We start from the raw sequence: 26,286 nt of genomic DNA on the forward strand, positions 1-26,286 counted from the left end.
GAGAACTTCTTCAAAGTGGACATACCTCGAAGAGAAATCGCAGTGGAGCAACCAGTAGTATAAGAAAATAACTGCAGATGCTGGTACAAATCGATTTATTCACAAAATGCTGGAGTAACTCAGCAGGTCAGGCAGCATCTCGGGAGAGAAGGAATGGGTGACGTTTCGGGTCGAGACCCTTCTTCAGACTGATGTCGGGGGTGGGATAAAGGAAGGATATAGCTCATCATAGGTTAATCTACACATTCCTGGGATCATTCTTGTAAACCTCCTTTGGACCCTCTCCAGAGCCAGCACATCCTTCCTCAGATATGGTGCCCAAAATTGCTCAAATATTCTAAATGCAGCCTGACCCGTGCCTTATAGAGCCTCAGCATCACATCCTTAGTGTTGTATACAATGCTGCATGCATGTGAATTTTCTGCGTTTCCGCAGATTTCCGCCTTATTAAAATCCATTTTCCGCGCTTTTTGCATGGTTTCTGGGTTTTTCACATTGCCAAATAAACGGAGAAATCGGATCGAAAAAAAGAAAGAAAAAAAAAAACGATGTTTAGACTTGTAATGAACACTAGGGTTCCGCTAGAGGTTGCTAGGGGTTCCGTGTGAAATCCTCCCCCGCGCGCTCTGGAAGTCTCTCCGAAAATGTGGCACCTAGACTGGGCAAGGCAGCCAATCTCGACCTCATCGGGACTTCCACGGCTGATCGGTGGGTTGAATTTGCAACCTGCGGCCGGGGCTCTGGAACTCCAGCCCAGCTGGAGCCAGCAAATCTATCCCCATAGTCGACTTCCTTGGCCTGCTGGATAAACCAGCAAAGTTCTGGAACCAAGAGTGCCAGAAAATCAGTGGTGGAACTGTAATGAGTAAATATTAAATTTAAGTGCAAGATTATATAACTAAATTAATTAAGACAGGGTTAAAATATAAAAAAAGCAGAAGAGCCAATTACCAACTTTATGGGCTGATTATCAATTAATGTGTGAATTTACTTCAAAATGCTATTAATGTACAGTGACATATTCACATGATTTTGTAATGTCTGTTTTTACTTTGAAATGCACTAAAAGAGGCTTGAAACTGGTAAATTTGTGTGTAAATTTTCAAAAATGTCCCCATTTTTTGACCCCCGTTGTACGCCTCTCGCGCAAGCGCCCGGATCTTTTCCTCTTTTTTATGACCTCACTTACATGCCTGATGCTAGCATTGCGTTTGCTTTCTTTACTACTGATTCAACTTGCAGATTAACGTTTTGGGAATCCTGCACCAGCACTCCCAAGTGCCTTTGCACCTCCAATATCTGGATCTCTCCCCATTCAGAAAATAATCTACGCCTTTATTCCTACTATCAAAATGCATGACCCCACACTGCAACACTATGTTCTATCTGCCACTTCTCTGCCCACTCTTCCAATCTATCCAGGTCCTTCTGCGTAGTCCCTGCTTTCTCTACACTACCTGCCCCTCCATCTATTTTCTTGTCATCCCCAAACTTGGCCACAAGATCTTCAATCGCCTCATCCAAGTCATTAATATACAACGTGAAGAGCAGCGGCCCCAGTGAAGAGCAGCGGCCCCAGCACCGAGCCCTGCGAAACTCTGCTAGTCACTGGCAGCCAAACAGAAACAGCCCCCTTTATTGCCACTCTTTGCCTTTCTGCCATCCAGCCAACCTGATATTCGTGTTAGTATCTGCCCTTTGATACCATGGGCTCTCATCTTCCTTAGCAGCCTTCCATGTGGCACCTTATCAAAGGCTTTCTGAAAATCTACTGTAAGCATACAACTTTTACAGACTCTCTTTCTGGCCTGCTATTTCCTTTGAAGAATTCCAGCAAATTTGTCTGGCAAGACCTCCCCTTCACAAAGCCATGCTGACTTCGGCCTATTTTTTTCGTGAACTTCTAAGTACTCGGTAACCTCATGCTTTATAATAGACTCTAATATCTTACCAACCAACGAGGTCAGACTAACCGGCCTGTAGTTCCCACTATCCTGCTCTGCTCTCTTCTTGAACAGCGGGGTAATATAGGCACTTTGATATCGGGGGGGGGGGGGGGGGGGGGGAGATGGAGATGGAGATGGAGATACATAGATAAGGAAATGTAAAGTGTGAAAACAGGACAAAGGGAATCGAGATCAAGGAAAATTGTAGAATAGATCATTGTTAGCTGGGAGAAGATAACAACAAAGCAAACAGCGAAATATGAGGTGCTGTTCCTCCAATTTGCGCTGGGCCTCACACCGACAATGGAGGAGGCCCAGAACAGAAAGGTCAGGCATCCCGCTGAGTTTTGCGTCTATCATGTCCAGCATTTTGTGTCTACCTTCAGTTTAAACCAGCATCTGCAGTTCCTTCCTGCACAGTTGTCGTTGAGCAGATCCTTTGCTAAAGTTAGCCGACAGGTAGTGCTTGTTGTCCTTGCTAGGTCATCGGCTGGTTGTGGAGATGACCTGGTTTCACCAAGCAGAGGCCTCGTGTTCGCAGTGTGCCTGTCTGACCTAAAGAGCAAGTTGTCTCGGAGGCACCGTGGTCTGGTGGGATAGTTCAGCTCATTCCACGCATTTCATTCGTGTGGTTTAAAAGAATGCTTCTGCTCTGCCCTCTGCTTAAACATTTCATGGGCAATGGAGCAGGAAAGGATATCAAAGAACAGCTTATGGATGGCTTTGTTTCCTTTAGCTGTTCAGTTGCTGTGGGAGCATTTGAACTGAACAGCCAGACAGTTGAAATGGAACGAGATGAAAAAAGTGGCTGAACATTTTTGAAACATTGTTTGTTCGAGACTGGGATCGAAGCCAAATTGGGAGATGGTATTTTTTGAGGATACTAAATTGATAAAGCATCACTGCAATTCTGTTTGCTGAGATGCCAAATCTACTAGCTTTTAAGCAGAAGATCCAGGTTAATTGTCGTTAATAGCATTAAATTGAAAGATGTCCTGGTGGAAATATGGTTTTACTTTTGCACAATTCTGTTGAAGTGCAGATTTTGGCTGAACCCACAATGCCTGGTAGATGTAAAATTAGGCATCATATTTTCAGAGATTGGGACAATGTATTTGCACTGATAGCACTATTATTATACCGTTGAAACAGCAGTAATCTTGGGATTTCCACCTGTGCGTAGTACAATGAAGAAATGCTGTTTCAAGTCCAACCCTCCTCTACAGGCTACCTGGTTAAACTGCCTTCTCCTTCCCACAGATGGATAGTATCTTTGATATAAACCAACATCTGCAGTTCCGTTTGCTTACATCTCCATCCCTTATCGGATAAGGCAGGGAGTTGAAGAGAATATGTCAAGCTGTAAAAACAATTCTGAAACTATTGCTGTATTGCATTTTAATGTGGAGCGAACATAATTATTGTTTGACAAGTTCTCTGACCATAGAAAAATAATTTTATTTAAGAACTTTATAAGTTGCTTACCCATTTTAAATGTACCAGGTTTTAAGATTTAAAAAATATTTATATTATATTATTTCAGCTTCTACTGTAATATTTTATGTAAGATTTAATCTTTACTAGACCAAGTGGACCCATTGGGCCCAAACCCCTCCTGCATTGGTGCAGCACCCTCTCCTCCCCCACATCCCCCTCCCCTCTTCCCCCCCCCCTCTCCCGCCTCCCCCTCACTCCCCCATTCCCCTCCCCCTCCCTCCCCCCTTTGCTGGTAGGTTGTCCATGAGAATTCTTAAATACTTTTTGCTTTTTACATCAAATGAGTTGATGGCAGTGCTCCCTGTAAATTGCCCCTTGACAAGAGCAGATATTGGAATATTGGAAAGACATGTCTCAGATAAACGTGGGCAACTGTTATGAAATACAGCTACTTTGCCAATGCAAGCAAATCTGTGGCTTCATGCCTTGGAACTTGAGAACTTGCGTCTGCAGTTCCACACATAATCTGCTTTATTCATTAAACTAAGTGATCTAAGTGATCGGAGACTCAGGTTCGATCCTGACTACGGGTGCCGTCTGTACGGAGTTTGTACATTCTGCGTGGGTTTTCTCCGAGATCTTCGGTTTCCTCCCACACTCCAAAGACGTACAGGTATGTAGGTTAATTGACTGGGTAAATGTAAAAATTGTCCCTAGTGTGTGTAGGATAGTGTTAATGTGCGGGGATCGCTGGGCGGCGCGGACTCGGTCGAAGGGCCAGTATCCGCGTTGTATCTCTAAATCTAAAAAAAAATCTAAAAAATCTCAAGGTCCCTGCAATTTTGTTAATTTTATTTTTGACTGCATTGTTTGGCATAAACATAGATTGTATTAAAGCAGACAATCTTTTTCAGAATTAGACTTTGTACAGTTTTTGCAAACACTATTTTATGAAATGGTACTAAAAATCTTTTTCTTTTGGCAGCATTTGTACTTTACTCCTCCAAGTAACCAAGACCTTCCTAGCATACCTGAAAATGTAAGTGTATATGTCTGATACTTGGGGGGTGCAGTGGTATCAGAACATCTCTCTCTCTAATGGATCATCTTGCATGCTGACTGGGGAAATAATGATATTCATGAGTTGATCGCTCTTCTAAGGGCTGTTCTGCCTCAACTACCTGCTCTGGCAACACATTCCATTTACCCATCACCCTCTGTGCGAAAAACTTGCCCCTCGGGTTCCTATTTGACTCTTTCCTCTCCCACCTTAAACCTCTGTCCTAGGTTAACCAGGACATTGAATACAAGAGCAGCAAAGTTATGCTCCAACTTTATAAAACCCTGCTAGAGTTCTGGGTGCATTTTTTGGTCACAGCGCTATAGGAAAGATGTGACAGCACTGGAAAGGTTGCAGAGGAGATTCACCAGGATGTTGCCAGGGATTCATTTATGAAGATAAACCTGAAAACAAGTTTAGGTGTGTTTTGACTGGGGCTGAGGGGGTTAAGAATGGGACATGACTGAGGTATATAAAATTATGAGGGGAAAAAGCTGGGTAGACGGCATGAAACTCTTCACCATATCAGAGGTACAATTTTAAGGACATAGACTTTGGGTAAAGGGTAAGAGGCGACCTGAGTGGGGACCTATTTCATCCAGAGAGTGGTTCTACATGGAATACACTGCTGGAGAGAAGGGTGGAGGCAGAGTTGCTGACAACAGTTTAGAAGTGTCCAGCTGAGCTCTTGATCGCCTAGGTATTGAAGGGTATGATGATAGATTAAACGTGAATGGGTGCCCATTGGTCATTATGGATGTGTTGCGCTGAATGTCCTTCCCCTGGTGTACAACTCTATCAGGTTACCACTCCCATTCTGGGTCGTGCAGTGTGTAGGCTTTAGTCGACCTGCATAAAGATTGCTCCTAGTGTGCAAGGAGTGAAGGTGGGATAACATAGAACCAGTGTGAACGGGTGATCGATGGATGGTCGGTGTGGCCCTGGTTGACCAAAGGACCTGTTTCCCTGCTGTATCTCTAAACTTGTGCAATCAGAGGCAGAGTCTTTGGTTTGACTTTTAAAATTTCGATTCCTTTCTGTCATGGTCCATCTTTTCTTATTAATACCTTTCTTCCTGGTCCTGAATCTACTCTGATTTACCCATCTTTGTGTCCTTGATCGTTTTAACTTACCAGAACCATATCCCCCTCTCCAAAACCATGCCTTCCACTATTTCATTTGAAACCCTCCCTACATCCTGGCGGAGTGGCTTGCTGGAACATTGTACCTGGCATGGTTCAGGTGTGGACCATCCCCAGCGGTTTAGCTCCCACTTTCCCCAGCACTGGTGCCTACATCCCATAGGCTGGAGCCACCGCACTTGGCCCCGACCCACGCCCTCATTTAGAACTTAAAGCCGTTTACATTTGCAAAGATCGACAATGACAGAAAGCCAAAGATTTTATTTTTTTTGCATAAAAACGCAATGTAAGGCTTATATTTGGTTAGTTATAGTTAATGCAATTTTTGAAAAAATAGTAAGTTGTTCTTTATCTTTGCTGCACTCCCAAATCACCTGCAGAAACCAATAAAGTGGTCCGAGAGTGGGGGAGGTAACCTCATGGGTACACTGATCTGTGATTTGTACGGACTACATTCATTTAAAACTTTGAGGGATTATTATTAGATTATTGTCGATGTGAACGAACAGTGTGAACTTTTTGACAGTGATGCTGGCTCTACTTTCCTTTAAATGTTGCCAATGGCTTTCTCTTTCAGAGAAACCTGACAGAGTATTTTGTAGCTGTAGATGTCAACAACATGCTCCATCTTTATGCCAGTATGCTGTACGAGCGGCGAGTTTTCATCACCTGCAGCAAGCTAAGCACTGTAAGTAGCACTGACGGCACCAAGGCAGAAACATCTCAACCTGCTCTCACAGCGGCCATTTCACGTTGTTTATTACGCCGCGCACGCACATGCTGTCTGCGGTTTATTCACACAAGCCATGCTTTCAAAAAGATAAATGGTAGACATGGAAATAAATGCGAATAGAGATTAGGCGGTACTGTGGCACAGCTGGTAGAGCTGCAGCCTTGCACCGCCAGAAACCCGGGTTCGATCCTGACCAAGCGTACTGTCTGTGTGAAGTTTGCACGTTCTCTCTGTGACAGTGTGAGTTTCCTCCGGGTTCCTCCCACGTCCCAATGGTGTGCGGGTTTGTCGGTTAATTGTCCTCTGTAAATTGCCCCAGTGTGTAGGGAGTGGATGCAAAAGTGGGAGAACATAGAACTAGTGTATGAACAGGGGATTGATAATCGGCGTGGACTCGGTGGGCCGAAGGGCCTGTTCCTATGCTAAACCCTAAACTAAACTCCTCCGTTATATTCCCAAAATACACCAACTATCCGAGATCGATACTTCACTGGCAGCAAGTCTTGTCAATGTTAAACGTTAAATCTAGTTCCTAAAACCTACACACTCTTGTCAAGTGATGGCTTTAACCCACTGTATAACAGTACTGGGATTCAAGTTTGTGTGCGCATGGGCATTTCTGCACATATTAAAAGCTGGCAACGGTGCTGGCTCGAAGGGCCTCCTGCACCTATTTTCTAAATGAGGAAAGGAACAAGAGAAATATCTAGAAGCATCCACAATAAGTGGAGCGTTCTTTAGTTCTGACCTTATAAGGTAATGTTAACGTGTGGACAGGAATCTGTTTGCTGCTGTTGCCTTTGATGTGCAAGGAAAGCATCTTCCTTCCATTGAGATTTCTACACCCCATCTCCCATGGGAAGGGTCTGACTTGGTTTTCTATCCCCCACAGATATTTAAAGCCAAGGTTACTCATGATTCTTATACAAATCAAAGACACAAGATCTATTACTCCTCAAACTGCTCCTCATTCTACCAGGTCTTTATACGCCTTAATAAGTAAAATCCCTGTGAAAAGGTTGATATTTCATGCATTTGTGTCCATTTGAAGATTTAATAGTAAAGGATTGTTAAGATGGTACGTTAATCTGTTTTGCATATTAACCTGATTATTTGCCTATGTTTTTCGGTGTCATTTTAATGGCTCACTGACGTTAAAGATATTAATCGTAATTGAAAATGTAACTTATTTGTGTGGCCTTAAATAATGCTCAATGACTATTGCTGGAGATGAAGCCCGTTCACTAACTGTCTCCTGTTGTCAGTGTTACCTGGAGAGGAAATTCTGACAGAATTGTGGTGTCTTCCGTGAGAATTTCACAAAACCTGGTGCTGTGGTGGGAGTTTGGAAATGTTTTGACGTATTGTTGATAGTATTTTTTTTTATAAAGAGTTAGTTCGGGTACCAATTCCCAGTTGTTCAGAAGACAACAGCTGCAAAATAAAAACCACCCACACGGATCCCAGTGTACGAAGGATTTTGTTTCTGTGGAGCCGGTTCCAGCTGCTGTGATCATGAGTTTCAATGTTTGTGTTATAAAGATGTAAGTCAGTCTCTGGTGGTGGCTGAGGACTGTTGCCACTAAACTGTTCTGACCAAAGAGTGGACTTCTCTCATCAGGATGGTAATTATCCTCGATGCATTTCTGCTCCACGCATGTGTTTCATCCAGTGGGCTGGTTTGAAATACCTGGATTTTGCTGTACAAATGCAAGATTTTCAAAAAAAGTATTCACGTTTCTTTTTTCTCATTGCAATATATTTAATTTACTGCATTGGGGGAAAAATAGAGGCCAGGGCAAGATTGCCAATTGTGACGATGCCTGCCAAGCAGAATATCTTGCTGGCGGCACGGTGGTGCAGCGGTAGAGTTGCTGCCTTACAGCGAATGCAGCGCCGGAGACTCAGGTTCGATCCTGACTATGGGCGCCATCTGTACAGAGTTTGTACGTTCTCCCCGTGACCTGCGTGGGTTTTCTCCGAGATCTTCGGTTTCCTCCGACACTCCAAAGACGTACAGGTTAATTGACTGGGTAAATGTAAATATTGTCCCCAGTGTGTGTAGGATAGTGTTAATGTGCGGGGATCGCTGGGCGGCGCGGACTCGGTGGGCCGAAGGGCCTGTTTCCGCGCTGTATCTCTAAATTTAAATCTATTCACTTTCAACTTACCAAAGTGTAGCCAGCAGCCACATGATATCACAACACCCAGAAGACGGAGACACAAGACACTGCAGATGATGGAATCCTGAGCACAAAACAAAAGGCTGGAGGAACTCAGCAGGTCAGGCAGCATCTGTGGTGGGAATGCACACTTCTATGGAGGGTTCTATGGAACATTGAACACAATGGTTGTGCCGAAACATGATGCCAAGTTGAACTGATCTCATCTGCCTGCACATGATCCATATCCCTCAGTTCCCTGCACTTGCATGTGCCTATCTAAAAGCCTCTTAAATGCCACTATCATACTATCTTCCACCACCACCCCTGGCAATGTGTTCAAGTCCCCCAATACTCTATTAAAAAAAATTGCCCTACACATCTACATTAAAGTTAAACATAGCTATACAGATGCTGCCTGACCTGCTAAATCCCTCCAGCCTTTTGTGTTGGAAGGAACTGCATATGCTGGTTTAAACTGAAGATAGACACAAAATTTGGAGTAACTCAGCAGGTCAGACAGCACGTTTTGGGTCAAAACTTTACCTACTCCTTTTCTCCAGAGTTGCTGTCTGACCCGCTGAGTTACTCCAGCTTTTGTGTCTTTCCTCCAGCCTTTTGGTTTTCAACCAGAAAGCAGTTGGTTAGAGGTTAAATTGCTGCACTGGATCGAGGCGGCTTGGTGATTTAAAATGAAATAAATCTGAAATTGAAAAGCTTCCCCATCAAAGGCAGACTGTTGTTTAAATAGCAGTGGTTCATTATTGAGTTTCAGAAAAGGAAATTGCAACCTTACCTGGTCTGATTCATGCAACCTTAGACCCCTCACGATGGGAATTGTAGCCCAACCTAAAGGTGGCAGCTTCAGCGTGGAAGAGGAGTGACAAGGATGCAACAAGTGTAAAAATCATTATGGAAAGTTTAGAAACAAGTAACTGCAGAGGATGGTTTTCAAAAATAAGCCACCAAGTGCTGGAGTAACTCTGTGGGTCAGGCAGCATCCCTGGAGAGCATTTAGGACATTTTAGGACAACACCTATCAACATTCCCTCTAGCACCTTTTTTTAAATTGCACGGAATCCTTAAATGATAAATTAACAGTGCGCGATAGGTAAAGTTATAACATCACTTTTTTGGGGGATTGGTTTGAAATAGTGAAACTCCCACCCCTGTCGTGATACAATCAGTGCACATTATTCCGGTGCTTTTCATCTGTCAGGAAGTCCTTGAACTCATTTCTGCCACCTGAGTGACATAAAGGACTCTTATCAACTATGATTACTTCATCTTCTTCTGACAGTGCTCAGAATCTGTACTACTTATGTACCAGAATGATGAAAGCTCTGGAAGATCGAAAAGCACTATCACCCTCAAAGCCTCTGTGAAATTATGGCCATATTGCACTCATACTTCAGAAACACATGCTGAAAAATTGCTTCCTTTCACTAATCAATAAGTTTGTGATGTACGACTGAACAGGATGACAGCTTTTTCCCACTTGATAGACTTTTGCAGTTGTTGAAACATAATGGTGTTTTCTCCATTACAGCTCAGAACAGATGTGTTACCTGTCATGTGGCTGAAGCCATCCAGAAATAAAAGCTTCCCATGTTCCATTCAGTACCATTTTACAATATGCATTTACCGTGCCCTCCATAATGTTTGGGACAAAGACCCATCATTTATTTATTTGCCTCTATACTCCACAATTTGAGATTTGTAATAGAAAAAAATCACACGTGGTTAAAATGCACATTGTCAGATTTTATCAAAGGGTATTTTTATACATTTTGGTTTCACCATGTAGAAATTACAGCTGTATTTATACATAGTACCCCCCATTTCAGGGCACCATAATGTTTGGGACACGTGGTTTCACGGGCGTTTGTAATTGCTCAGGTGTGTTTAATTGCCACCTTAATGTAGGTATAAGAGAGTTCTCAGCACCTTGTCTTTCCTCCAGTCTTTCCATCACCTTTGGAAACTTTTATTGCTGTTTATCAACATGAGGACCAAAGTTGTGCCTATGAAAGCCAAAGAGCCATTATGAGACTGAGAAACAAGAATAAAACAGTTAGAGACATCAACCAAACCTTAGGCTTACCAAAATCAACTGTTTGGAACATCATTAAGAAGAAAGAGAGCACTGGTGAGCTTACTAATCGTAAAGGGACTGGCAGGCCAAGGAAGACCTCCACAGCTGATGACAGAAGAATTCTCTCGATAATAAAGAAAAATTCCCAAACACCTGTCCGACAGATCAGCAACACTCTTCAGGAGTCAGGTGTGGATTTGTCAATGACCACTGTCCGCAGAAGACTTCATGAACAGAAATACAGAGGTTACACTGCAAGATGCAAACCACTGGTTCGCTGCAAAAATAGGATGGCCAGGTTACAGTTTGCCAAGAAGTACTTAAAAGAGCAACCACAGTTGTGGAAAAAGGTTTTGTGGACAGATGAGATGAAGATTAACTTATATCAGAGTGATGGCAAGAGCAAAGTATGGAGGGGAGAAGGAACTGCCCAAGATCCAAAGCATACCACCTCATCTGTGAAACACAGTGGTGGGGGTTTTATGGCCTGGGCATGTATGGCTGCTCAAGGTACTGGCTCACTTATCTTCATTGACAATACAATTGCTGATGGTAATAGCATAATGAATTCTGAAGTGTATAGACACATGCTATTTGCTCAAATTCAAACAAATGCCTCAAAACTCATTGGGTAGCGGTTCATTCTACAGCAAGACAATGATCCCAAACAAACTGCTGAAGCAACAAAGGAGTTTTTCAAAGTTTAAAAATGGTCAATTCTTGAGTGGCCAAGTCATTCACCTGATCTGAACTAAATTGAGCATGCCTTCTATATGCTGAAGAGAAAACGGAAGGGGACCTGCCCCCAAAACAAGCATAAGCTAAAAATGGCTGCAATACACGCCTGGCAGAGCATCACCAGAGAAGACACCCAGCAACTGGTGATGTTCATGAATCGCAGACTTCAAGCAGTCATTGCATGCAAAGGATATGCAACAAAATACTAAACATGACTACTTTTATTTACATGACATTGCTGTGTCCCAAACATTATGGTGCCCTGCATTGGGGAACTATGTATAAACACTGCTGTAATTTCAACATGGTGAAACCAAAATATATAAAAATGGCCTTTATTAAAATCTGACAATGTGCACTTTAACCACATGTGATTTTGTCTATTAAAAATCTCAAATTGTAGAGTACAGAGGCAAATAAATAAATGATGGGTCTTTGTCCCAAACATTATGGAGGGCACTGTACATGTGTACTGAAACTAACTGTGTGCAGGTCTCCTCTATAGAAGTAATGGAAGTTGAAGGGATTTGCTGATCGAAAGCTGATGGTAAAAAAGAAAAAGAATAACTTTAAATATAACCATACTGCACTCCCTGGGTCATGTTGTCTTTGAATTTCCATTTGCATTCTTCATCCATCACCTAAAGAATATGCAAATGGAGTCAGTGATTACAAGGCAGAAGGTGAGTTAGCTCATGAACTGTAAGTGGTTCAGACACAAATGAAAGAAATTAGCTATCACCAGTAGTTTAACTTGCATTCAAGTTGAAGATGTCGTAGAAGCAGCAAAATGGCATGATATTTTTTTTCATGTGTGCGTATGAGGGGCAAACTGTACTTTTAAATTATTTAAACTTATTTATTGTGGTTGTTTCAGCATTAATAATGTGCATTACAGTTTTGATTCTAATTGTGAATTGAGGTTGCGTAGGTTTCATCCCCTGGTGATTATTTTACAAAACCAAACACTGTCGATGGTGGACATTTTGGATTAAACAGAAAATTCTGGGAATCGTGCACTGGCAGGAGGCATCTGTGGAGAGCGAAACATGATCAAAGTTTCAGGTTGATGACTTCCCATTAGACCTGTTGTAAAGAAAGGTCACGGAACAGAAAGGTTTGGTTGCGAAGTGGTAATCTCTGGGGTAACCACTGCTACTTCTGTCTCTACCTCGTGGAATGTGGGTGGATTGGAGCAGAGGCTTTATGAGGCAAGCACACTCTGATTGACCGGCCATTTGCCTGCAAAGATGGTTCTTCCCCGCACTGCCCAGAGAGGGAAATTTACCAGATAGATCCACTGGTGGATGCTGCCCCATTCTGTGAGTGATCCAGTGTTGCTCAGATTTGCAGGCACACCTGTACTGTGAATGGTGAAAAGCCTGGAGCTGAGAGGAACACGTTCTCCCAGAGTCTTTTGGCCTTCTGGAATGAGATGGGTGGCAGAAGGGGAGGAAGTTAATTTGGTTAATGTTGCCCTATATACCAGCTATTGTGCCAGTTAGTTATTTGTGGGCAAACTCTTCATTTCACTAGAGTCATAGGGTCATACAGCATGGAAACAGGCCCTTTGGTCCAACTTTGCCCTTGCCAACCCAGACCTTGCCCCCATCTGCGCTAGTCCCACCTGCCCACATTTGGCCCATATCCCTCCAAACCTTTCTTATCCATATAGCTGTCCTAATGCATTTTAAATATTATTACAGTACCTGCCACAACTACCTTTTCTGGCAACTTGTTCCATATGCCCATTACCCTCCGTGTGAACAAATTGCCTATTAAATCTTTCCTCTCTCACCATGAACATATGTTCTCTGGTTCTTGGTTCTTGGTTCTGGTTCTTGGTTCCCGAACTCTGGGTAAACGACTGTGCATTCACCCTATCTGTGATCTTATTTCCCTCTGTAAGCCTACCCACCCGCTCCCTCTCGCTCAGACCCTTGAGTCCTTCAATATCAACAGGAGCTGGAAAGAGTGCAGAGTGACCCCATTCTTTAAAATTGCAAATTCCCACCAACTGCTGACTGGTCGACTGGGAGGTAGTGGTGATATTTCTTGGTTGCGTCATTTTGTTGGGATGTTGGCAGAATTAGGGTAATGGGTGTCGGGGAGGAAAAGCTGTCCTCCAGAAAGGACCGAACCAAGAGACCGTGAGACATAAGGTAGGTCACCTCATAACCTCATGGTTAAGACACAAATGAATGAAATTGGAATATTATTAGCTGAGTGGTGCCCAGTTACAGTGTACAAATCTGTTATTTCTTGATCGTATTATCAATATCAATTAAAAAATTTAGTTATTAAAAAGATGATCTGTGTGTTGAGGAGCAGTGTTTAATTTCTGTTCATTGGGCACATGGACATTTTAACTAGCTGGAGAATAATGTCAGCACTTGTAAGCAACACCCCCCCCCCCCCCCGTCCCCCCCCGTCCCCTTCCCTGGTAGTTTGTGGCCACAATGTTCTCTGCTGGCCCTGACATGCAGATGAGTTCAGCACCCTCTGCATCGTGTGATGTTTCTCAGCATCAGGTGAAGGGGAAGTTGTTAAATTGTAAAGATTCATGACTCGAATGAACAGGTTACCAGGCTGATTGCAGTGATAGGCTCAAAATTCAAGATCTTGTACAAATAATTACCAAGCAACCCCTGGACAGCGTTGAATTGCAGATGTTTGTTTAAACCGAAGATAGACACAAAATGTTAGGGTAACTCAGCGGGACAGGCAGCATCTCTGGAGAGAAGGAATGGGTGACGTTTCGGATCGAGACCCTTCTTCAGACTACTTCAGACGGTTAATAAACTGAGTTGAAGTAAAACCCGTGAGGAATGCAATAATTTCAACATGATATTAAATCAAAATTCACCTGGCTGAAAATACCCTGCATGGTAAAGAAGGCATAGGGTGTATGCTTGCTTTCATACACTGGGACATTGTATAATAGTTAGGAAGTCATGACTTTGGTCAGGCAGCATTTGGAATATTGCATACGATTTTGCTCGCATGAAGGCTATGGAGGTTTGAAGAAGATACAGAGGAGGTTGCCAGAGTGATGCCTGGATTAGGGGGTATTAGCTACAGGGAGAGGTTGGATTGTTTTCTCTGGAACGTCAGAGGTTGGTGGGAGACCTGATAGAAGTAAAGAAAATTATGAGATGGAGTCAAGACAGTCAGAACCTTTTTCCCAAGATGGAAAAAAGTCATATACTAGAAGGCATACCTTTGAGTTGTGAGGGGCAAAGTTAAAAGGAGATGTGTTGGCAACTTCTTTACACAGAGGGTGGTGAGTGCCTGGAACATGCTGGAGTTGGTGGTTGGGGCAGATATGGCACTGACATTGAAGAGATTTGTGGACTCGCAGGGAATGGAGAGATATGGATGATGTGCAGGTAGACAAGAGGTGGTCTTGGCAGCATGTTGAGCACAGATATTGTGGGCCAAATGGGCCTGCTCTTGTGCTGTACTGTTCCATGTTCTGTGAACCCATTGTGGTGGTCCAAATAACTTTGTTACTCCGTCAATGGTGTGGGATGGTATGTATCATAAAGTGGGATCATGGTCAAAAGGGAAAAGGAGCGCAATAGCATCTGGAACGAATCAGGCAAAACAAACTGAGGAATTGGGTGTCAGAGTTCAATGGGGTAAGTGTTTGGTGTGCAAGAAATTGTGTTGTAATTCTGGATGAGGCAAAGGGTTGCACATCCCTTTGAAAATCATTTGTCAATTAACAGGATATATGGAAGTGACAAATGCCACTTAACAAAGTAATCTCTTGCTTTTATATTAAACTTTGTGGGAATTTCCCCTAGGCAGATTGTCGAATGGTAACCACTTCACTTGGCAACTCTTGCCCTGCCACCGGTTTCTGGAAAACTGTCCATCACCCCAGATACTTCCCTGAGTGCAATTAGGCAAATTGCTTGCCGTGTATCTGCAGCTCGTATCTGCAGCTCGTATCTGCACCCAAAGAACAAATGCATCATGGCCAGAGCTTTGCTGCAATCCTTCTTGTTCTCTGAGCTCTCGTGTCTTAGTGTCTCACAGCTAAGAGCTGTTGTATTGTTAAGTGAAAAAACATGAGTGTCGGCTCCTGTTATGGAGTGTTAAATAGCAAAACAAGTTTTTTTGTGAGTTGACAAGTAATTTTACAAAGAGTGACATAAAAGCCAGTTATTAAGGCAAAGAGGAAAATTCAGCCAGGTGAATTTTGATTTAATATCATGTTGAAATATCATGTTGAAACAAGATGTGAAAGAGAGCATTTGTACAGGAAAAGTGCACAGAGCGTGCATGAGATGGGAAGAAGAAACTGCCGTCACAGATCTCAAGTACATATCCAAGGTCTACATGAAATCAGTGAAGTCAAGGGTCCTGTGATGGCCCTTTGGATGTTTAGCTTGGTTTAAAGTACTTTGTAAATACGTTGTTGAAGCTCGATCTGCTCAAACACCTTGATGATAATTTGGATCAGGGGAAGCTTTATTCACAGCAGTGCCACCATTCTGGAGGAGTCCAGTGGGGAGGAAAGAATCTTCAGTGGAGCTTTCCTGCGGCGCTGGGATTTCCTGTGGTACCCGAGGGCTTTGGAGTAGGGAGTCATTAGCCCATGGACAGGTCATCAGTCATGTCAGTTTGATTGAGCATTTTAATTCAGGTCCTTCGCACTGTTCAGGCTTAGTAACGGGTTAGATACTGGCTGCAATGATGAGATTCCTAAAAGGTCATCATCACGAGCACATTCCTATTACAATATTATAATCACCTTTCGGACTTGCTTGGTGGTAAGTCCCCTGCAGTGTTTGCATTTAATCTTAAGACTTTGACACTTCTAATAAGAACCATGATACGTTGGTGATCTAAAGCTAGAAGACTTCAAAAGTCAAATTGGAGCAGCTTGTATTTGTACAGTTGTTAGAGAAAATGACAGAAAATGACAGATATTGTGTACGTTACACACTAAAAAGCTCATTTTTAATGTTTCCTCTGATTTGAGTTTTTCAAATTAATTGAACTGTCCTTCGTTTGTTGCGTGGACCTGTTATGCTGTATTAAGAATTAATTAAGAATGTCATAGTTTCATTTTTGGAACATATGACAATTAAACACTCTTGACTTGACCCTTGCCACAATGTCTAGAATTTATGATCGCAGCTGTGAAACTGATCCTTTCCTCTGTTAGTTTAGAGGTGCATATAAATATGATTTCAAGTTATTTTGATAGGGTCAAAAATAAATTGTTCTCCCCAACATGAGGATTAGATTGTCATGGGTCCTGCCTCCTCTTTGAACTTGCATTTTGTGATAGTATTCGTAAACTAATTTGATTGACATTAAACAATGCAGCAGTTTGCATTATTTGAGGTAATTACCTAGTAATTCAGTCATGGTCCTGACCCAGATTAATATCAGTATATTGATCTAATAGGTCAGCAAAGGTTTGACGTCAATCCTCTTATCAACATCTAATTTGATACGTGCACATGTTTTCAAATACACAGGACGTGATGTTAAAATCCAAAATGCCCCCTCTTAACTTGCTCCCGGTGGTGATGGAAGGCTTAAGCACTCACCTATGCTTCTCCGATTTTGAGAAATGCTGGGCAAACACGTCATTTTTGGTTATCAAGTGGGCTCCTACTTTCATCAACGTTTCGCTGACTGGGCCCACGACGTCTGCAGTATGCTCGGCGGTGCGTTCGGGCGTCCCAGAACCACCCCCCTCTGCATCTGCCTAGCCGGCTTATTTGGGAGACCAGATGGGGTCTTTCCTCTTCAGCCAGAGCCACTCTGCTCTGCCACCCCTGATGTTTCCTTGATGACCTGGCGTAAGGCTTGTCCACTGATCCCCAGGTTCTTCATCAGTCTTACAGTTGATGTTGCTACGAAGCCCCGACATGCAGCTTCTACTGGGCAGATCTTTGCTCTCCAGCCCCGCTGTTCTGCCTCCGCTGCAAGCTCTGTATATCGCAGTTTCTTTCTTTCGAAGGCTTCCTGCACAGCATCCTCCCAAGTGACTGTGAGCTCCACAAAATACACCATACGCTGAGAGTTGGATCAGAGGACAAGATCAGGCCTCAAGTTGGTGTTGGATATCTCTGATGGGACCATAAGCCGTTAGTCCACATCCATAGACTCAGATGAAAACGCCCTAACTCTTGCTCGGGAGTTTATTCAAGGCATAATTTATACGTTAGTTCTCACTTATGACACAATTTCATTTTTAAAGTCCCTGCCTTAGTATCCCAGTCAGCTGTGAGAGTGATACGAGGGAAACAGTTTCCATTTATTAGTGGCTGAAGCCAGAATTCAAAATCCATGAATATTTTCATATGTTACGCTATTTCCAGAATGGCAATGGAAAGGCAAAGACCTGCCCTGCTACCAGAGGCAAGCGGGGTTTTAATGCCCAATTTTGCTAATATCTTCTCAAAACTATGACAGTCAACCTGGCTTGAACATATCAAGATATTGACTCCCATGAATCCCTCTCCAAAAGAAATGGATGGACTCGGAATATGGGAACCCTTTACAATTGGTGGCATTAAATGGTTACAAGTTTTAAAGAATACAGTTGTTCTGGTGTATCGCCCACCAAAAATGCATAAGGACTTCATCACCCAATTTGCTGATCTGATTTCTAGCATTTTGCCCAAATTTGACCGGATCATGATTCTTGGTGACTTTAATATTCATGTTTGCTGTCCCACTAAGCCTCTTGTGAGTGAATTTATGCACCTGGTTGAGTCCTTCAATCTGACTCTTCACACCACGGGACCCACTCACAAGTTAGGCCATACTCTCGACCTAGTGTTATCGTCCGGATTCCCAATCAACAACATTGAAACTACTGAAGCCTGTCTATCGGACCACAGCGCTATCATTTTTGACGCATCTCTGCCTTTATCTCCCGCAAAATCTCATCTCCCTGTTCGCTACTCCCGCGACATAAATTCATTGACTGCCAGTAAATTCTCCGAGGCTCTCACAGCTGCCCCCAACATCTGCACCTCTCCCCCCCATCTCAGCACTGAAGTTCTCGCCTCTTTATTTAATATCACTTGCTCTTCCATCCTGGTTTCTATCGCTCCCCTTAAAATGAAAAAGCCTAAGCCCAAAGGTCGGCCGTGGCTCAATGACACCACCAAAGCCCTAAGAAGGGAGTGCAGAAAATCAGAAAGGAGGTGGAAATGTGACAAGCTTCAAATTTCCTTCGAAATTCTGAGAAACAATCTTCTCAAATACCAGGAAGCAGTAAAGTCTGCTAGAGCACAATACTTCTCCGACCTTATTTCCAAAAACTCTCATAACTCCAAGGTCCTATTTAGAACAATTACCTCTGTCATATGTCCCGCCCCCAGTACCAGCTTAGTTGGGTCCCCTGCTAAGTGCGAAGAATTCGCTAAATTTTTCACCAACAAAGTTGAGAACATTAGAATGAACATTTCCCCTCCCACCCATGACCTAGCTGTCTCACTAGTCTGTTCATCTAAATTGGACTGCTTCCAACCCGTCACTCTATCCTCCCTTGCAAAGCTTGTCTCCGCTATGAAACCTGCAACCTGCCCCCTTGATCCTGCCCCCACTGCCCTTCTGAAGGATGTCATTGCAATAGCCGGTCCCAGCATCCTCTCTATTATCAACAGTTCTCTGGCCACTGGCACTGTTCCAACCAGTTTCAAGTACGCGGTGGTCCAGCCCCTACTGAAAAAACCTAACCTAGACCCCACCTTGCCTAGCAACTACAGACCCATTTCCAAACTGCCATTCCTGTCAAAAGTCCTTGAAAAGACAATTCTAAACCAATTAGTGCCCTACCTGCACCAATACACCATCCTGGAAAGTTTCCAGTCAGATTTCAGAGCCCACCACAGCACAGAGTCTGCCTTGTTGAAGGTACACAACGACCCGCTACTCGCCATCGACACCGGCGACTGTGCAATCCTGCTCCTTCTCGACCTCAGCGCAGCGTTCGATACAGTGGACCACACCATCCTTATTGACCGTCTCCAGTACGCGGTTGGCATTGATGGCACTGCCCTGAGCTGGTTCGCTTCGTACCTCAAAGATAGGAGTTTCGCCATCAACATAGGCAGTTATTCCTCTGCTCTAGCTAGCCTTTCCTGCGGAGTTCCACAAGGCTCCATCCTTGGCCCCATTCTCTTCTCTCTATACATGCTCCCCCTTGGCCAAATCATTCAAAGGCACGGCATTTCTTTCCACTGCTATGCCGATGACACTCAGCTTTACCTCCCCCTGAAACCCAACAACCAGTCAAATTTAAACAGCCTCTTACACTGCCTTGAGGACATAAAATGTTGGATGGCACAGAACTTCCTCCAATTAAATGAGAGCAAGTCTGAGGTCATCCTATTCGGCCCCCCCGACTCCATCAAATCGATAACAGGCAGTCTTGGAAGTCTATCCTGCCTAGTCAAACCGCATGTCAAAAACCTCGGCATGATATTTGACTCTGCATTAAAATTTGATAAGCAAGTCAACGCTGTGGTAAAAGCCAGCTTCTTCCAACTTCGAACCATAGCTAAAATCAAACCTTTCCTCCAATTCGACGACACAGAAAAAATCATTCACGCTTTCATTTCCTCCCGCCTAGACTACTGCAACTCCCTATACACTGGGAACAGCCAATCTTCCCTGTCCCGCCTGCAACTGGTCCAAAACGCCGCAGCGAGACTCCTGACGGGTACCCGTAAAAGGGACCACATCACCCCGATTCTGGCCTCTCTCCACTGGCTCCCTGTACGGTACAGAATCAACTTCAAGCTCCTTCTATTCACGTATAAAGCCCTAAATGGACATTCCCCCCCCTACATCAAAAATCTTCTAACCCCCCTCTCTAACTCCAGGTCCCTCAGGTCGGCCGACTTGGGGCTACTCACTATCCCGCGGTCTAGGCTTAAGCTCAGGGGTGACCGCGCTTTTGCGGTTGCAGCTCCTAGACTGTGGAACAGCATCCCTCTCCCCATCAGAACTGCCCCCTCCATCGACTCCTTTAAGTCCAGGCTCAAAACCTATTTCTACTCCCTAGCGTTTGAGGCTCATTGAGGAGGCGCTGTGAACTGTTTGCGTGCTACTGTATGTTTCATTTTTTTTCCTTAGTACCTAATCAGATGTACAGCACTTTGGTCAACGTGGGTTGTTTTTAAATGTGCTATACAAATAAAATTGACTTGACTTGACTTAAACTTTCCTTATGGGGATTTAATGCGTAAAACTCACTAACTGTGCTCTTGGGATCCAGGTCCACAGCTCCTTGGAAGTAGCAATTCATATAGATAGAGTGTTAAGGAACGCAAATGGTATGCTTGACTTCTTCGGTCAGGGCATTGAATATAAGAGTTAGGTCGTCCTATTGCAGCTTTATGAAAATGCATAATTCACATTCGCAGTGTTGTGTGCAATTCTGGTCACTTTATTAGAGGTAGTATATGAAGGCTTTAAAGAAGGTGCAGAAGGGTTTACCGGGATGCTGCCTGGATTAAATGGGGTATTAGTTCCGAGGAGAGGCTGAGGGGAGACCTGATAGATATTTATAAAATTATGAGAGGCATTTATAGGGTAGTATTGTCAGACACTGGAGGATGTAACCATAAGGTTCGAGGGGGAAAAGCTAAAGGAGGTGTTCTTTTAGGTAGGCACATGAACATGCCAGGATTGGAGAAATGTGGATCTTGTGCAGGCAGATAAATTTCACGTGGCATCAAATTCAGCACCGACGCTGTGGGGCAAAGGGCCGATTCCTGTGCTCTACGTTTCTACGTTCTATCTGCTGCTAAAACGTACAGGCGCGTAAATGATGAAAAAGATTTGGACCAGGATGTGACATGCCTCAATTACTTCCACAATTCACAATTTGCAACTCTTTGATTCTTTTGTCTCACACCTTTGGTATTAATCTCTGGCCTTTGTTCTGACCATCTGCCTATCAAACCCACCAACCCCTCTCCTGCATCTACCTGTCAACTGCCCCATGTTGTCCTGCTTCTCGTTTCTCCCAGCTTTCTTACCCCGCCCCCACAATCAGTCTGAAGAAGGGCCTCGAACGGAAACATCACCTATGAATGTTCTCCAGAGATGCTGCCTGACCCTCTGAGTTACTCCAGCACTTTGGGTCCTCTTTTGCAAACCAGCATCTGCAGTTATTTGTTTCTACTTTTAGCAATAACTTAATTTGTAAGTATTTCCTTTGGGCACTTTGAGGAAGCTGCCCCAAAGTATGGTAATCTGCATCCTCACACCTGCGGCACATTGTACCTTTGATACACGAGGCCGGCTGAAGTTGGACTGCTGAGTTAACTTTCAGAACAAGAAGATGGACACGGAATTCTGGTGTAATTCAGCATCTCTGGAGAAAAAGAATAGGTGATGTTTCGGGTCGGAACCCTTCTTCAGACTGAAAGTCACGGTTGGGGGAAAGGAGGGGGCGGAGAAATAAAAATAGTTGGAAGAAAAAGGAGGCGAGAAAAAACCAAAACGAATCAGGGCCGAGGTAGTCAACTTGTTTGGAATATTTCCAGGAAAGTGGAACCATACACTTCACAAGTTTCAAAATACAATGACATGATGGGCTTACGTCCCAAATGATGGTACAACCACTAAGCAGTATACAAAATATGGCATATCCATTACCTGCAATAGAAAATATCCAAAGAATAGCAACAATATCACTAAGTCTTTGCCAACCCCAGGAATGCAAATCAGCAGAGACGATTTGCATTCCTTAAACTGAGGGTTGGGAAGAGTAACAATGAAAGGAATAAGCACTGCTTAAGTCTAGTGCCACTCTATACTATTATCAAGCTGACAGTTTAGCTTTGAGCTTTCTCTTCATCTAATTTTCAGAAGAAAAAGGGAAGTGAATATCAAAGTTGGAGTTACTAAAACAATATTACTTTTAATAATTTAACAGCTGCTGTTTTTGAAGAAAACTTCTAGGTAAGTAGCTTTGCGAAATCTTAGTGCGCCTGCTCTTATTCTTCAACCAGAAATTGCCTGGAGCTTTGACGTTCAGTCATCAGTCTGTCTCATTATAAACAGCTTGGTTTCAGTATAGTGATCACTAATCAAATGGTGACTGTTACACGTGTGTTATTTCTATGCTTGACAGAAGATGTAGCCAAAGCTTTTCTCCCTGGAATTGCACGAAGCAGTCAGTACAAGCCCCAGTTGGTGCAAATGAGGTTATCTCTAGGCCATCTAGTTTTCATGCTAATTAACAGCAGTTTCAGTTTCTTTTTTGGTTTACAACTCCTACTGGAAAGCACCATGTCCCAATTATAGAGTGCCAAATGGATCAATGCAGATTATAGAAATATAATGGTGTCTCAGCAGGGACATTTATCCCTGCACTGTTCAATTAAATGGCATATATTGATTGGTTTGGCTCAGCAAATGTGTGATTGTTATTGGAAGTTAAATAGTTTCAGTCCATAACCTGATTGCTTGCATAGTTACTGAACTATCCATTGTCCCATGGGATGCGTTGACAATGTTAGACTGCTCATTGTTGATACACAGTGCAATGGTGGCTCAGTGTAAAATAATGAGACAGTTGCCATTACCAGAGATAAAGTTGAACAATGCAAACTATTTTGCTTCATTTGCAGTCATTCCTAGTATAATCTGCAGTATTGGCATGGCATATACCACATGCTATTGCATTGACAAAAGAAATGTTTATGAATTGGCAATTGGATCTGATGCTAGTTATGATTCCATAAGAAGATAGTGAAAAAATATTTTAATATGCCTCAGCGCACCCATCTTGGAGTCCAAGTTGTCAGGAGTAACGAATCTTACCGAGTATACTACTCAATATCTTCTAGCCTCTATACTAACAGTTGCTTCTTATTACGGAGCAGCCTAGAAGCCTCTGAGGTGCTATGGAAGCTACAAAATTACAGGAAGACAGTTATAGTTTTCATTTTATTTTATTACTGCAATTAGTGATGAGATGGTTGCTATTTCAGAAATGATGGCCCGGTTGTGTTTAATAATGATTTAGATGAGGAGATGGAGCAGTGGAATATTGTGTCCCCCAACAATCACAACTCAAGATAGACACAAAAAGCTGGAGTAACTCAGCGGGACAGGCAGCATCTCTGGAGAGAAGGAATGGGTGACGTTTCGGGTCGAGACCCTTCTTCAGGCAACCAGCATCTGCAGTACCTTCTTACATTTAATCACAACTTAAGCATTTAAAAAAATATAGCAATGATTGAAAATAAAGTAATTTACGAAGTGGACACATTGACTCATTTTAATTTAATTTAAAACATTTAGTAGCTCTCAAAAATGGTACCCGTGAATATGTCTTTGTGAATTCTGATCTCTTTATACCAATACTAAAATAGATTGTGGAGCATACAGGATGCATTTGCCAGTAGGAACTTCATCAAAGATGCACGTGAATATGTGTAAATAAGTAAGCAAAATATTGACTTTCTGCTGGTGTTTCTTTATTCTGTAGTTAACACCAGATGCATTGATTGTTCAATGATCTTGAGAGCAAATCTTTATAATCCTATTCTCTTTGTCATTCAGCCTAAGTATGATTGATTTATTGCACATAATTAATCTATCTGAATAAACTAGGTTGACACAAAATTCTTGCTTCAAGATATAAATCTCTTTAAACAGGATTTATCTGTAAGTAAAGGGCATGTGGATCTTCAATCAGACCAGTCATGTCTTCCGATTCCCATCCCTTTCATATTCCCATAGAGACCACTCTCTCTGCAACTCCTAGGCGCACACATCCCTTCTCATCCAACCTGCCCTCTCCCATGGTACTTTCCCCTGCAATGGCAGGAGATATACATCTGTCCCTACACCTCCTCTCTCACTTCCATCTAGGGTCCCCAACACTCTTTCCAGGTGAGGCAGGTGTTCACTTGCATCTCAACCAACATCGTCGGTTGCACTCGGTGTCCCGATGTGGCCTCCTCTATGTCGGCGAGATCAAACGAGGACTACGCTACCGTTTCGCCGAACACTTGTGCCTGCTGGATCTCCCAGTTACTAACCACTTTAACTGCTCTTCCCATTCCCATCCCAACCTTTCTGTCCTTGGCCCCCTGCACTGCCAGATTAAGGCCACATGCAAACTGAAAGAACAGCACCTTATATTCTGCTTGGGTAGCCCACAACCCAATTAAAATCTTTAATTTTAACAAATACCCCTCTATCCCACCTTTGCCTCCACTTCCCCCACACAGATTTTTCCCACCATCTTGCAGCACTCTTGTTTCCCGGTTCCTTTTCACTCCTCTGTACCCTCATCTCCCACCCCTCCCAATAACGAGTCCCTCGTCTTCCTTTCATCCCACCTCTTTCCCTTCGCCCAGTCCTATTCCACCTATATCCCTCCCTCCCTCCCGGCACAACGTTGCACGCCTCCCTTCTCTCCTGATCTGACACCATTTTGTCTCCTTTCAATTTCTAACCTTTGTCACTATCTCCATTCATCTGCTAATCATCCCCCCTACCCCTCCCCCCCCCCCACCTCACCCGCAAAAATAATTTAGTATGCCTCAGCACATCCATCTTAAAGTCCATGTTGTCAGAAGTAATAAATCTTCCCTCGGCGCACCAATTACCTGACAGACTTGTCCCGTTCCCACCTCTAATTTTCAGCTTTCTCCCCACTACTCCATCAGTCTGAAGAAGATTCTCAACCTGAAATGTTGTCTCCCCAGATGCTGCTTGACTGACTGAGTTCCTCCAGCATTTTGTATTATGTTCAATCAGGCCATCTCTCTGCATCTTTTATGTTTTGTTTCATGGTGAGAAAGGGGTCTGACTACTGCAAGACCCAAAGAGTGAGTGGCGTTCTCTGTCTTGGATAGCTAAGGACCGTGATAAAAGAGGTCTTCTCGGCCATATTTATGATGAGATTGTTAAACTACGTGTAAAAAGGGGTTTTATATGGCATGGTGCACAGAATTTTTTTTTTCATGAAAAATCAATGAGCTTGAAGTAGAAATTAATATTAGTCTAGTTTATGGAAATAATAAATAATAATAAAATACAATTAAGATATATGGATTAATTCAACATTTTCATTGTCCTTTATCATGTGGAATGGCTTTTGCAACTTGTACTGATAGATATACAGATTGGTTCTAACATAAACACCTGTATGGGTTTTTTTTATCATCCGATCCTATTTGCCTGTCTCTCTCAAGGCCATGTTGGCCTTCATAACGAGAGGATTTGAGTATAGGAGCAAAGGGGTCCTTCTACAGTTGTATAGGGCCCTGATGAGACTACATCTGGAGTATTGTATGCAGTTTTAGTCTCCTAATTTGAGGAAGGACATCCTTGCTATTGAGGTTCACGAGGTTAATCCCTGGGATGGCGGGACTGTCATATGAGGAAAGATTACAAATGCTAGGCTTGTGATCTTATAGAGACGTATAAAATTATAAAAGGACTGGACAAGCTAGATGCATGAAAAATGTTCCCAATGTTGGGAGAGTCCAGAACCAGGGGCCACAGTCTAAGAATAAAGGGGAGGCCATTGAAAACTGAGGGAAGAAGAAACTTTTTCACCCAGAGAGTTGAGAATTTGTGGAATTCTCTGCCACAGAAGGCAGTGGAGGCCAATTCACTGGATGAATTTAAAAGGGAGTTAGATAGAGCTCATGGGGCTAGTGGAATCATGGGATATGGGGAGAAGTTGGGCACAGGTTACTGATTGTGGATGATCAGCTATGATCACAATGAATGGCGGTGCTGGCTCGAAGGGCCTAATGGCCTCCTCCTGCACCTATTTTCTGTGTTTCTAAGTGTAAATGGGTGATTGGCTAGGCGAAGATCCATCATGCCCCCTGTGTTCAACACCAGCCACGCTTAAGCACATCCTCACTGGGTGTAAAGTAAGCCTCTCCCAAGGACGGTACACCTGGAGACATAATCAAGTGCTCAAATGCCTGGCAGCGACTCTGGAAAGCA

General features: G+C 43.3%; 1 protein-coding gene across 3 annotated transcripts in view; it reads left to right on the plus strand.

Annotated features, from left to right (window-relative positions):
* The window catches only part of dennd1a (DENN/MADD domain containing 1A), a 514,736-nt gene that overhangs the window by 249,615 nt on the left and 238,835 nt on the right, over positions 1–26,286 (plus strand). For all 3 annotated transcript variants that reach the window (XM_078426383.1, XM_078426382.1, XM_078426384.1), the window contains 2 exons: positions 4,369–4,422; positions 6,163–6,273. In XM_078426383.1, coding sequence (XP_078282509.1) covers positions 4,369–4,422; positions 6,163–6,273 — 165 coding nt within the window. The remainder of the gene's footprint in view (positions 1–4,368; positions 4,423–6,162; positions 6,274–26,286) is intronic.

The sequence above is a fragment of the Rhinoraja longicauda genome, chromosome 31, assembly GCF_053455715.1.
Source record: "Rhinoraja longicauda isolate Sanriku21f chromosome 31, sRhiLon1.1, whole genome shotgun sequence".
In the NCBI taxonomy this organism is placed as follows: Eukaryota; Metazoa; Chordata; class Chondrichthyes; order Rajiformes; family Arhynchobatidae; genus Rhinoraja; species Rhinoraja longicauda.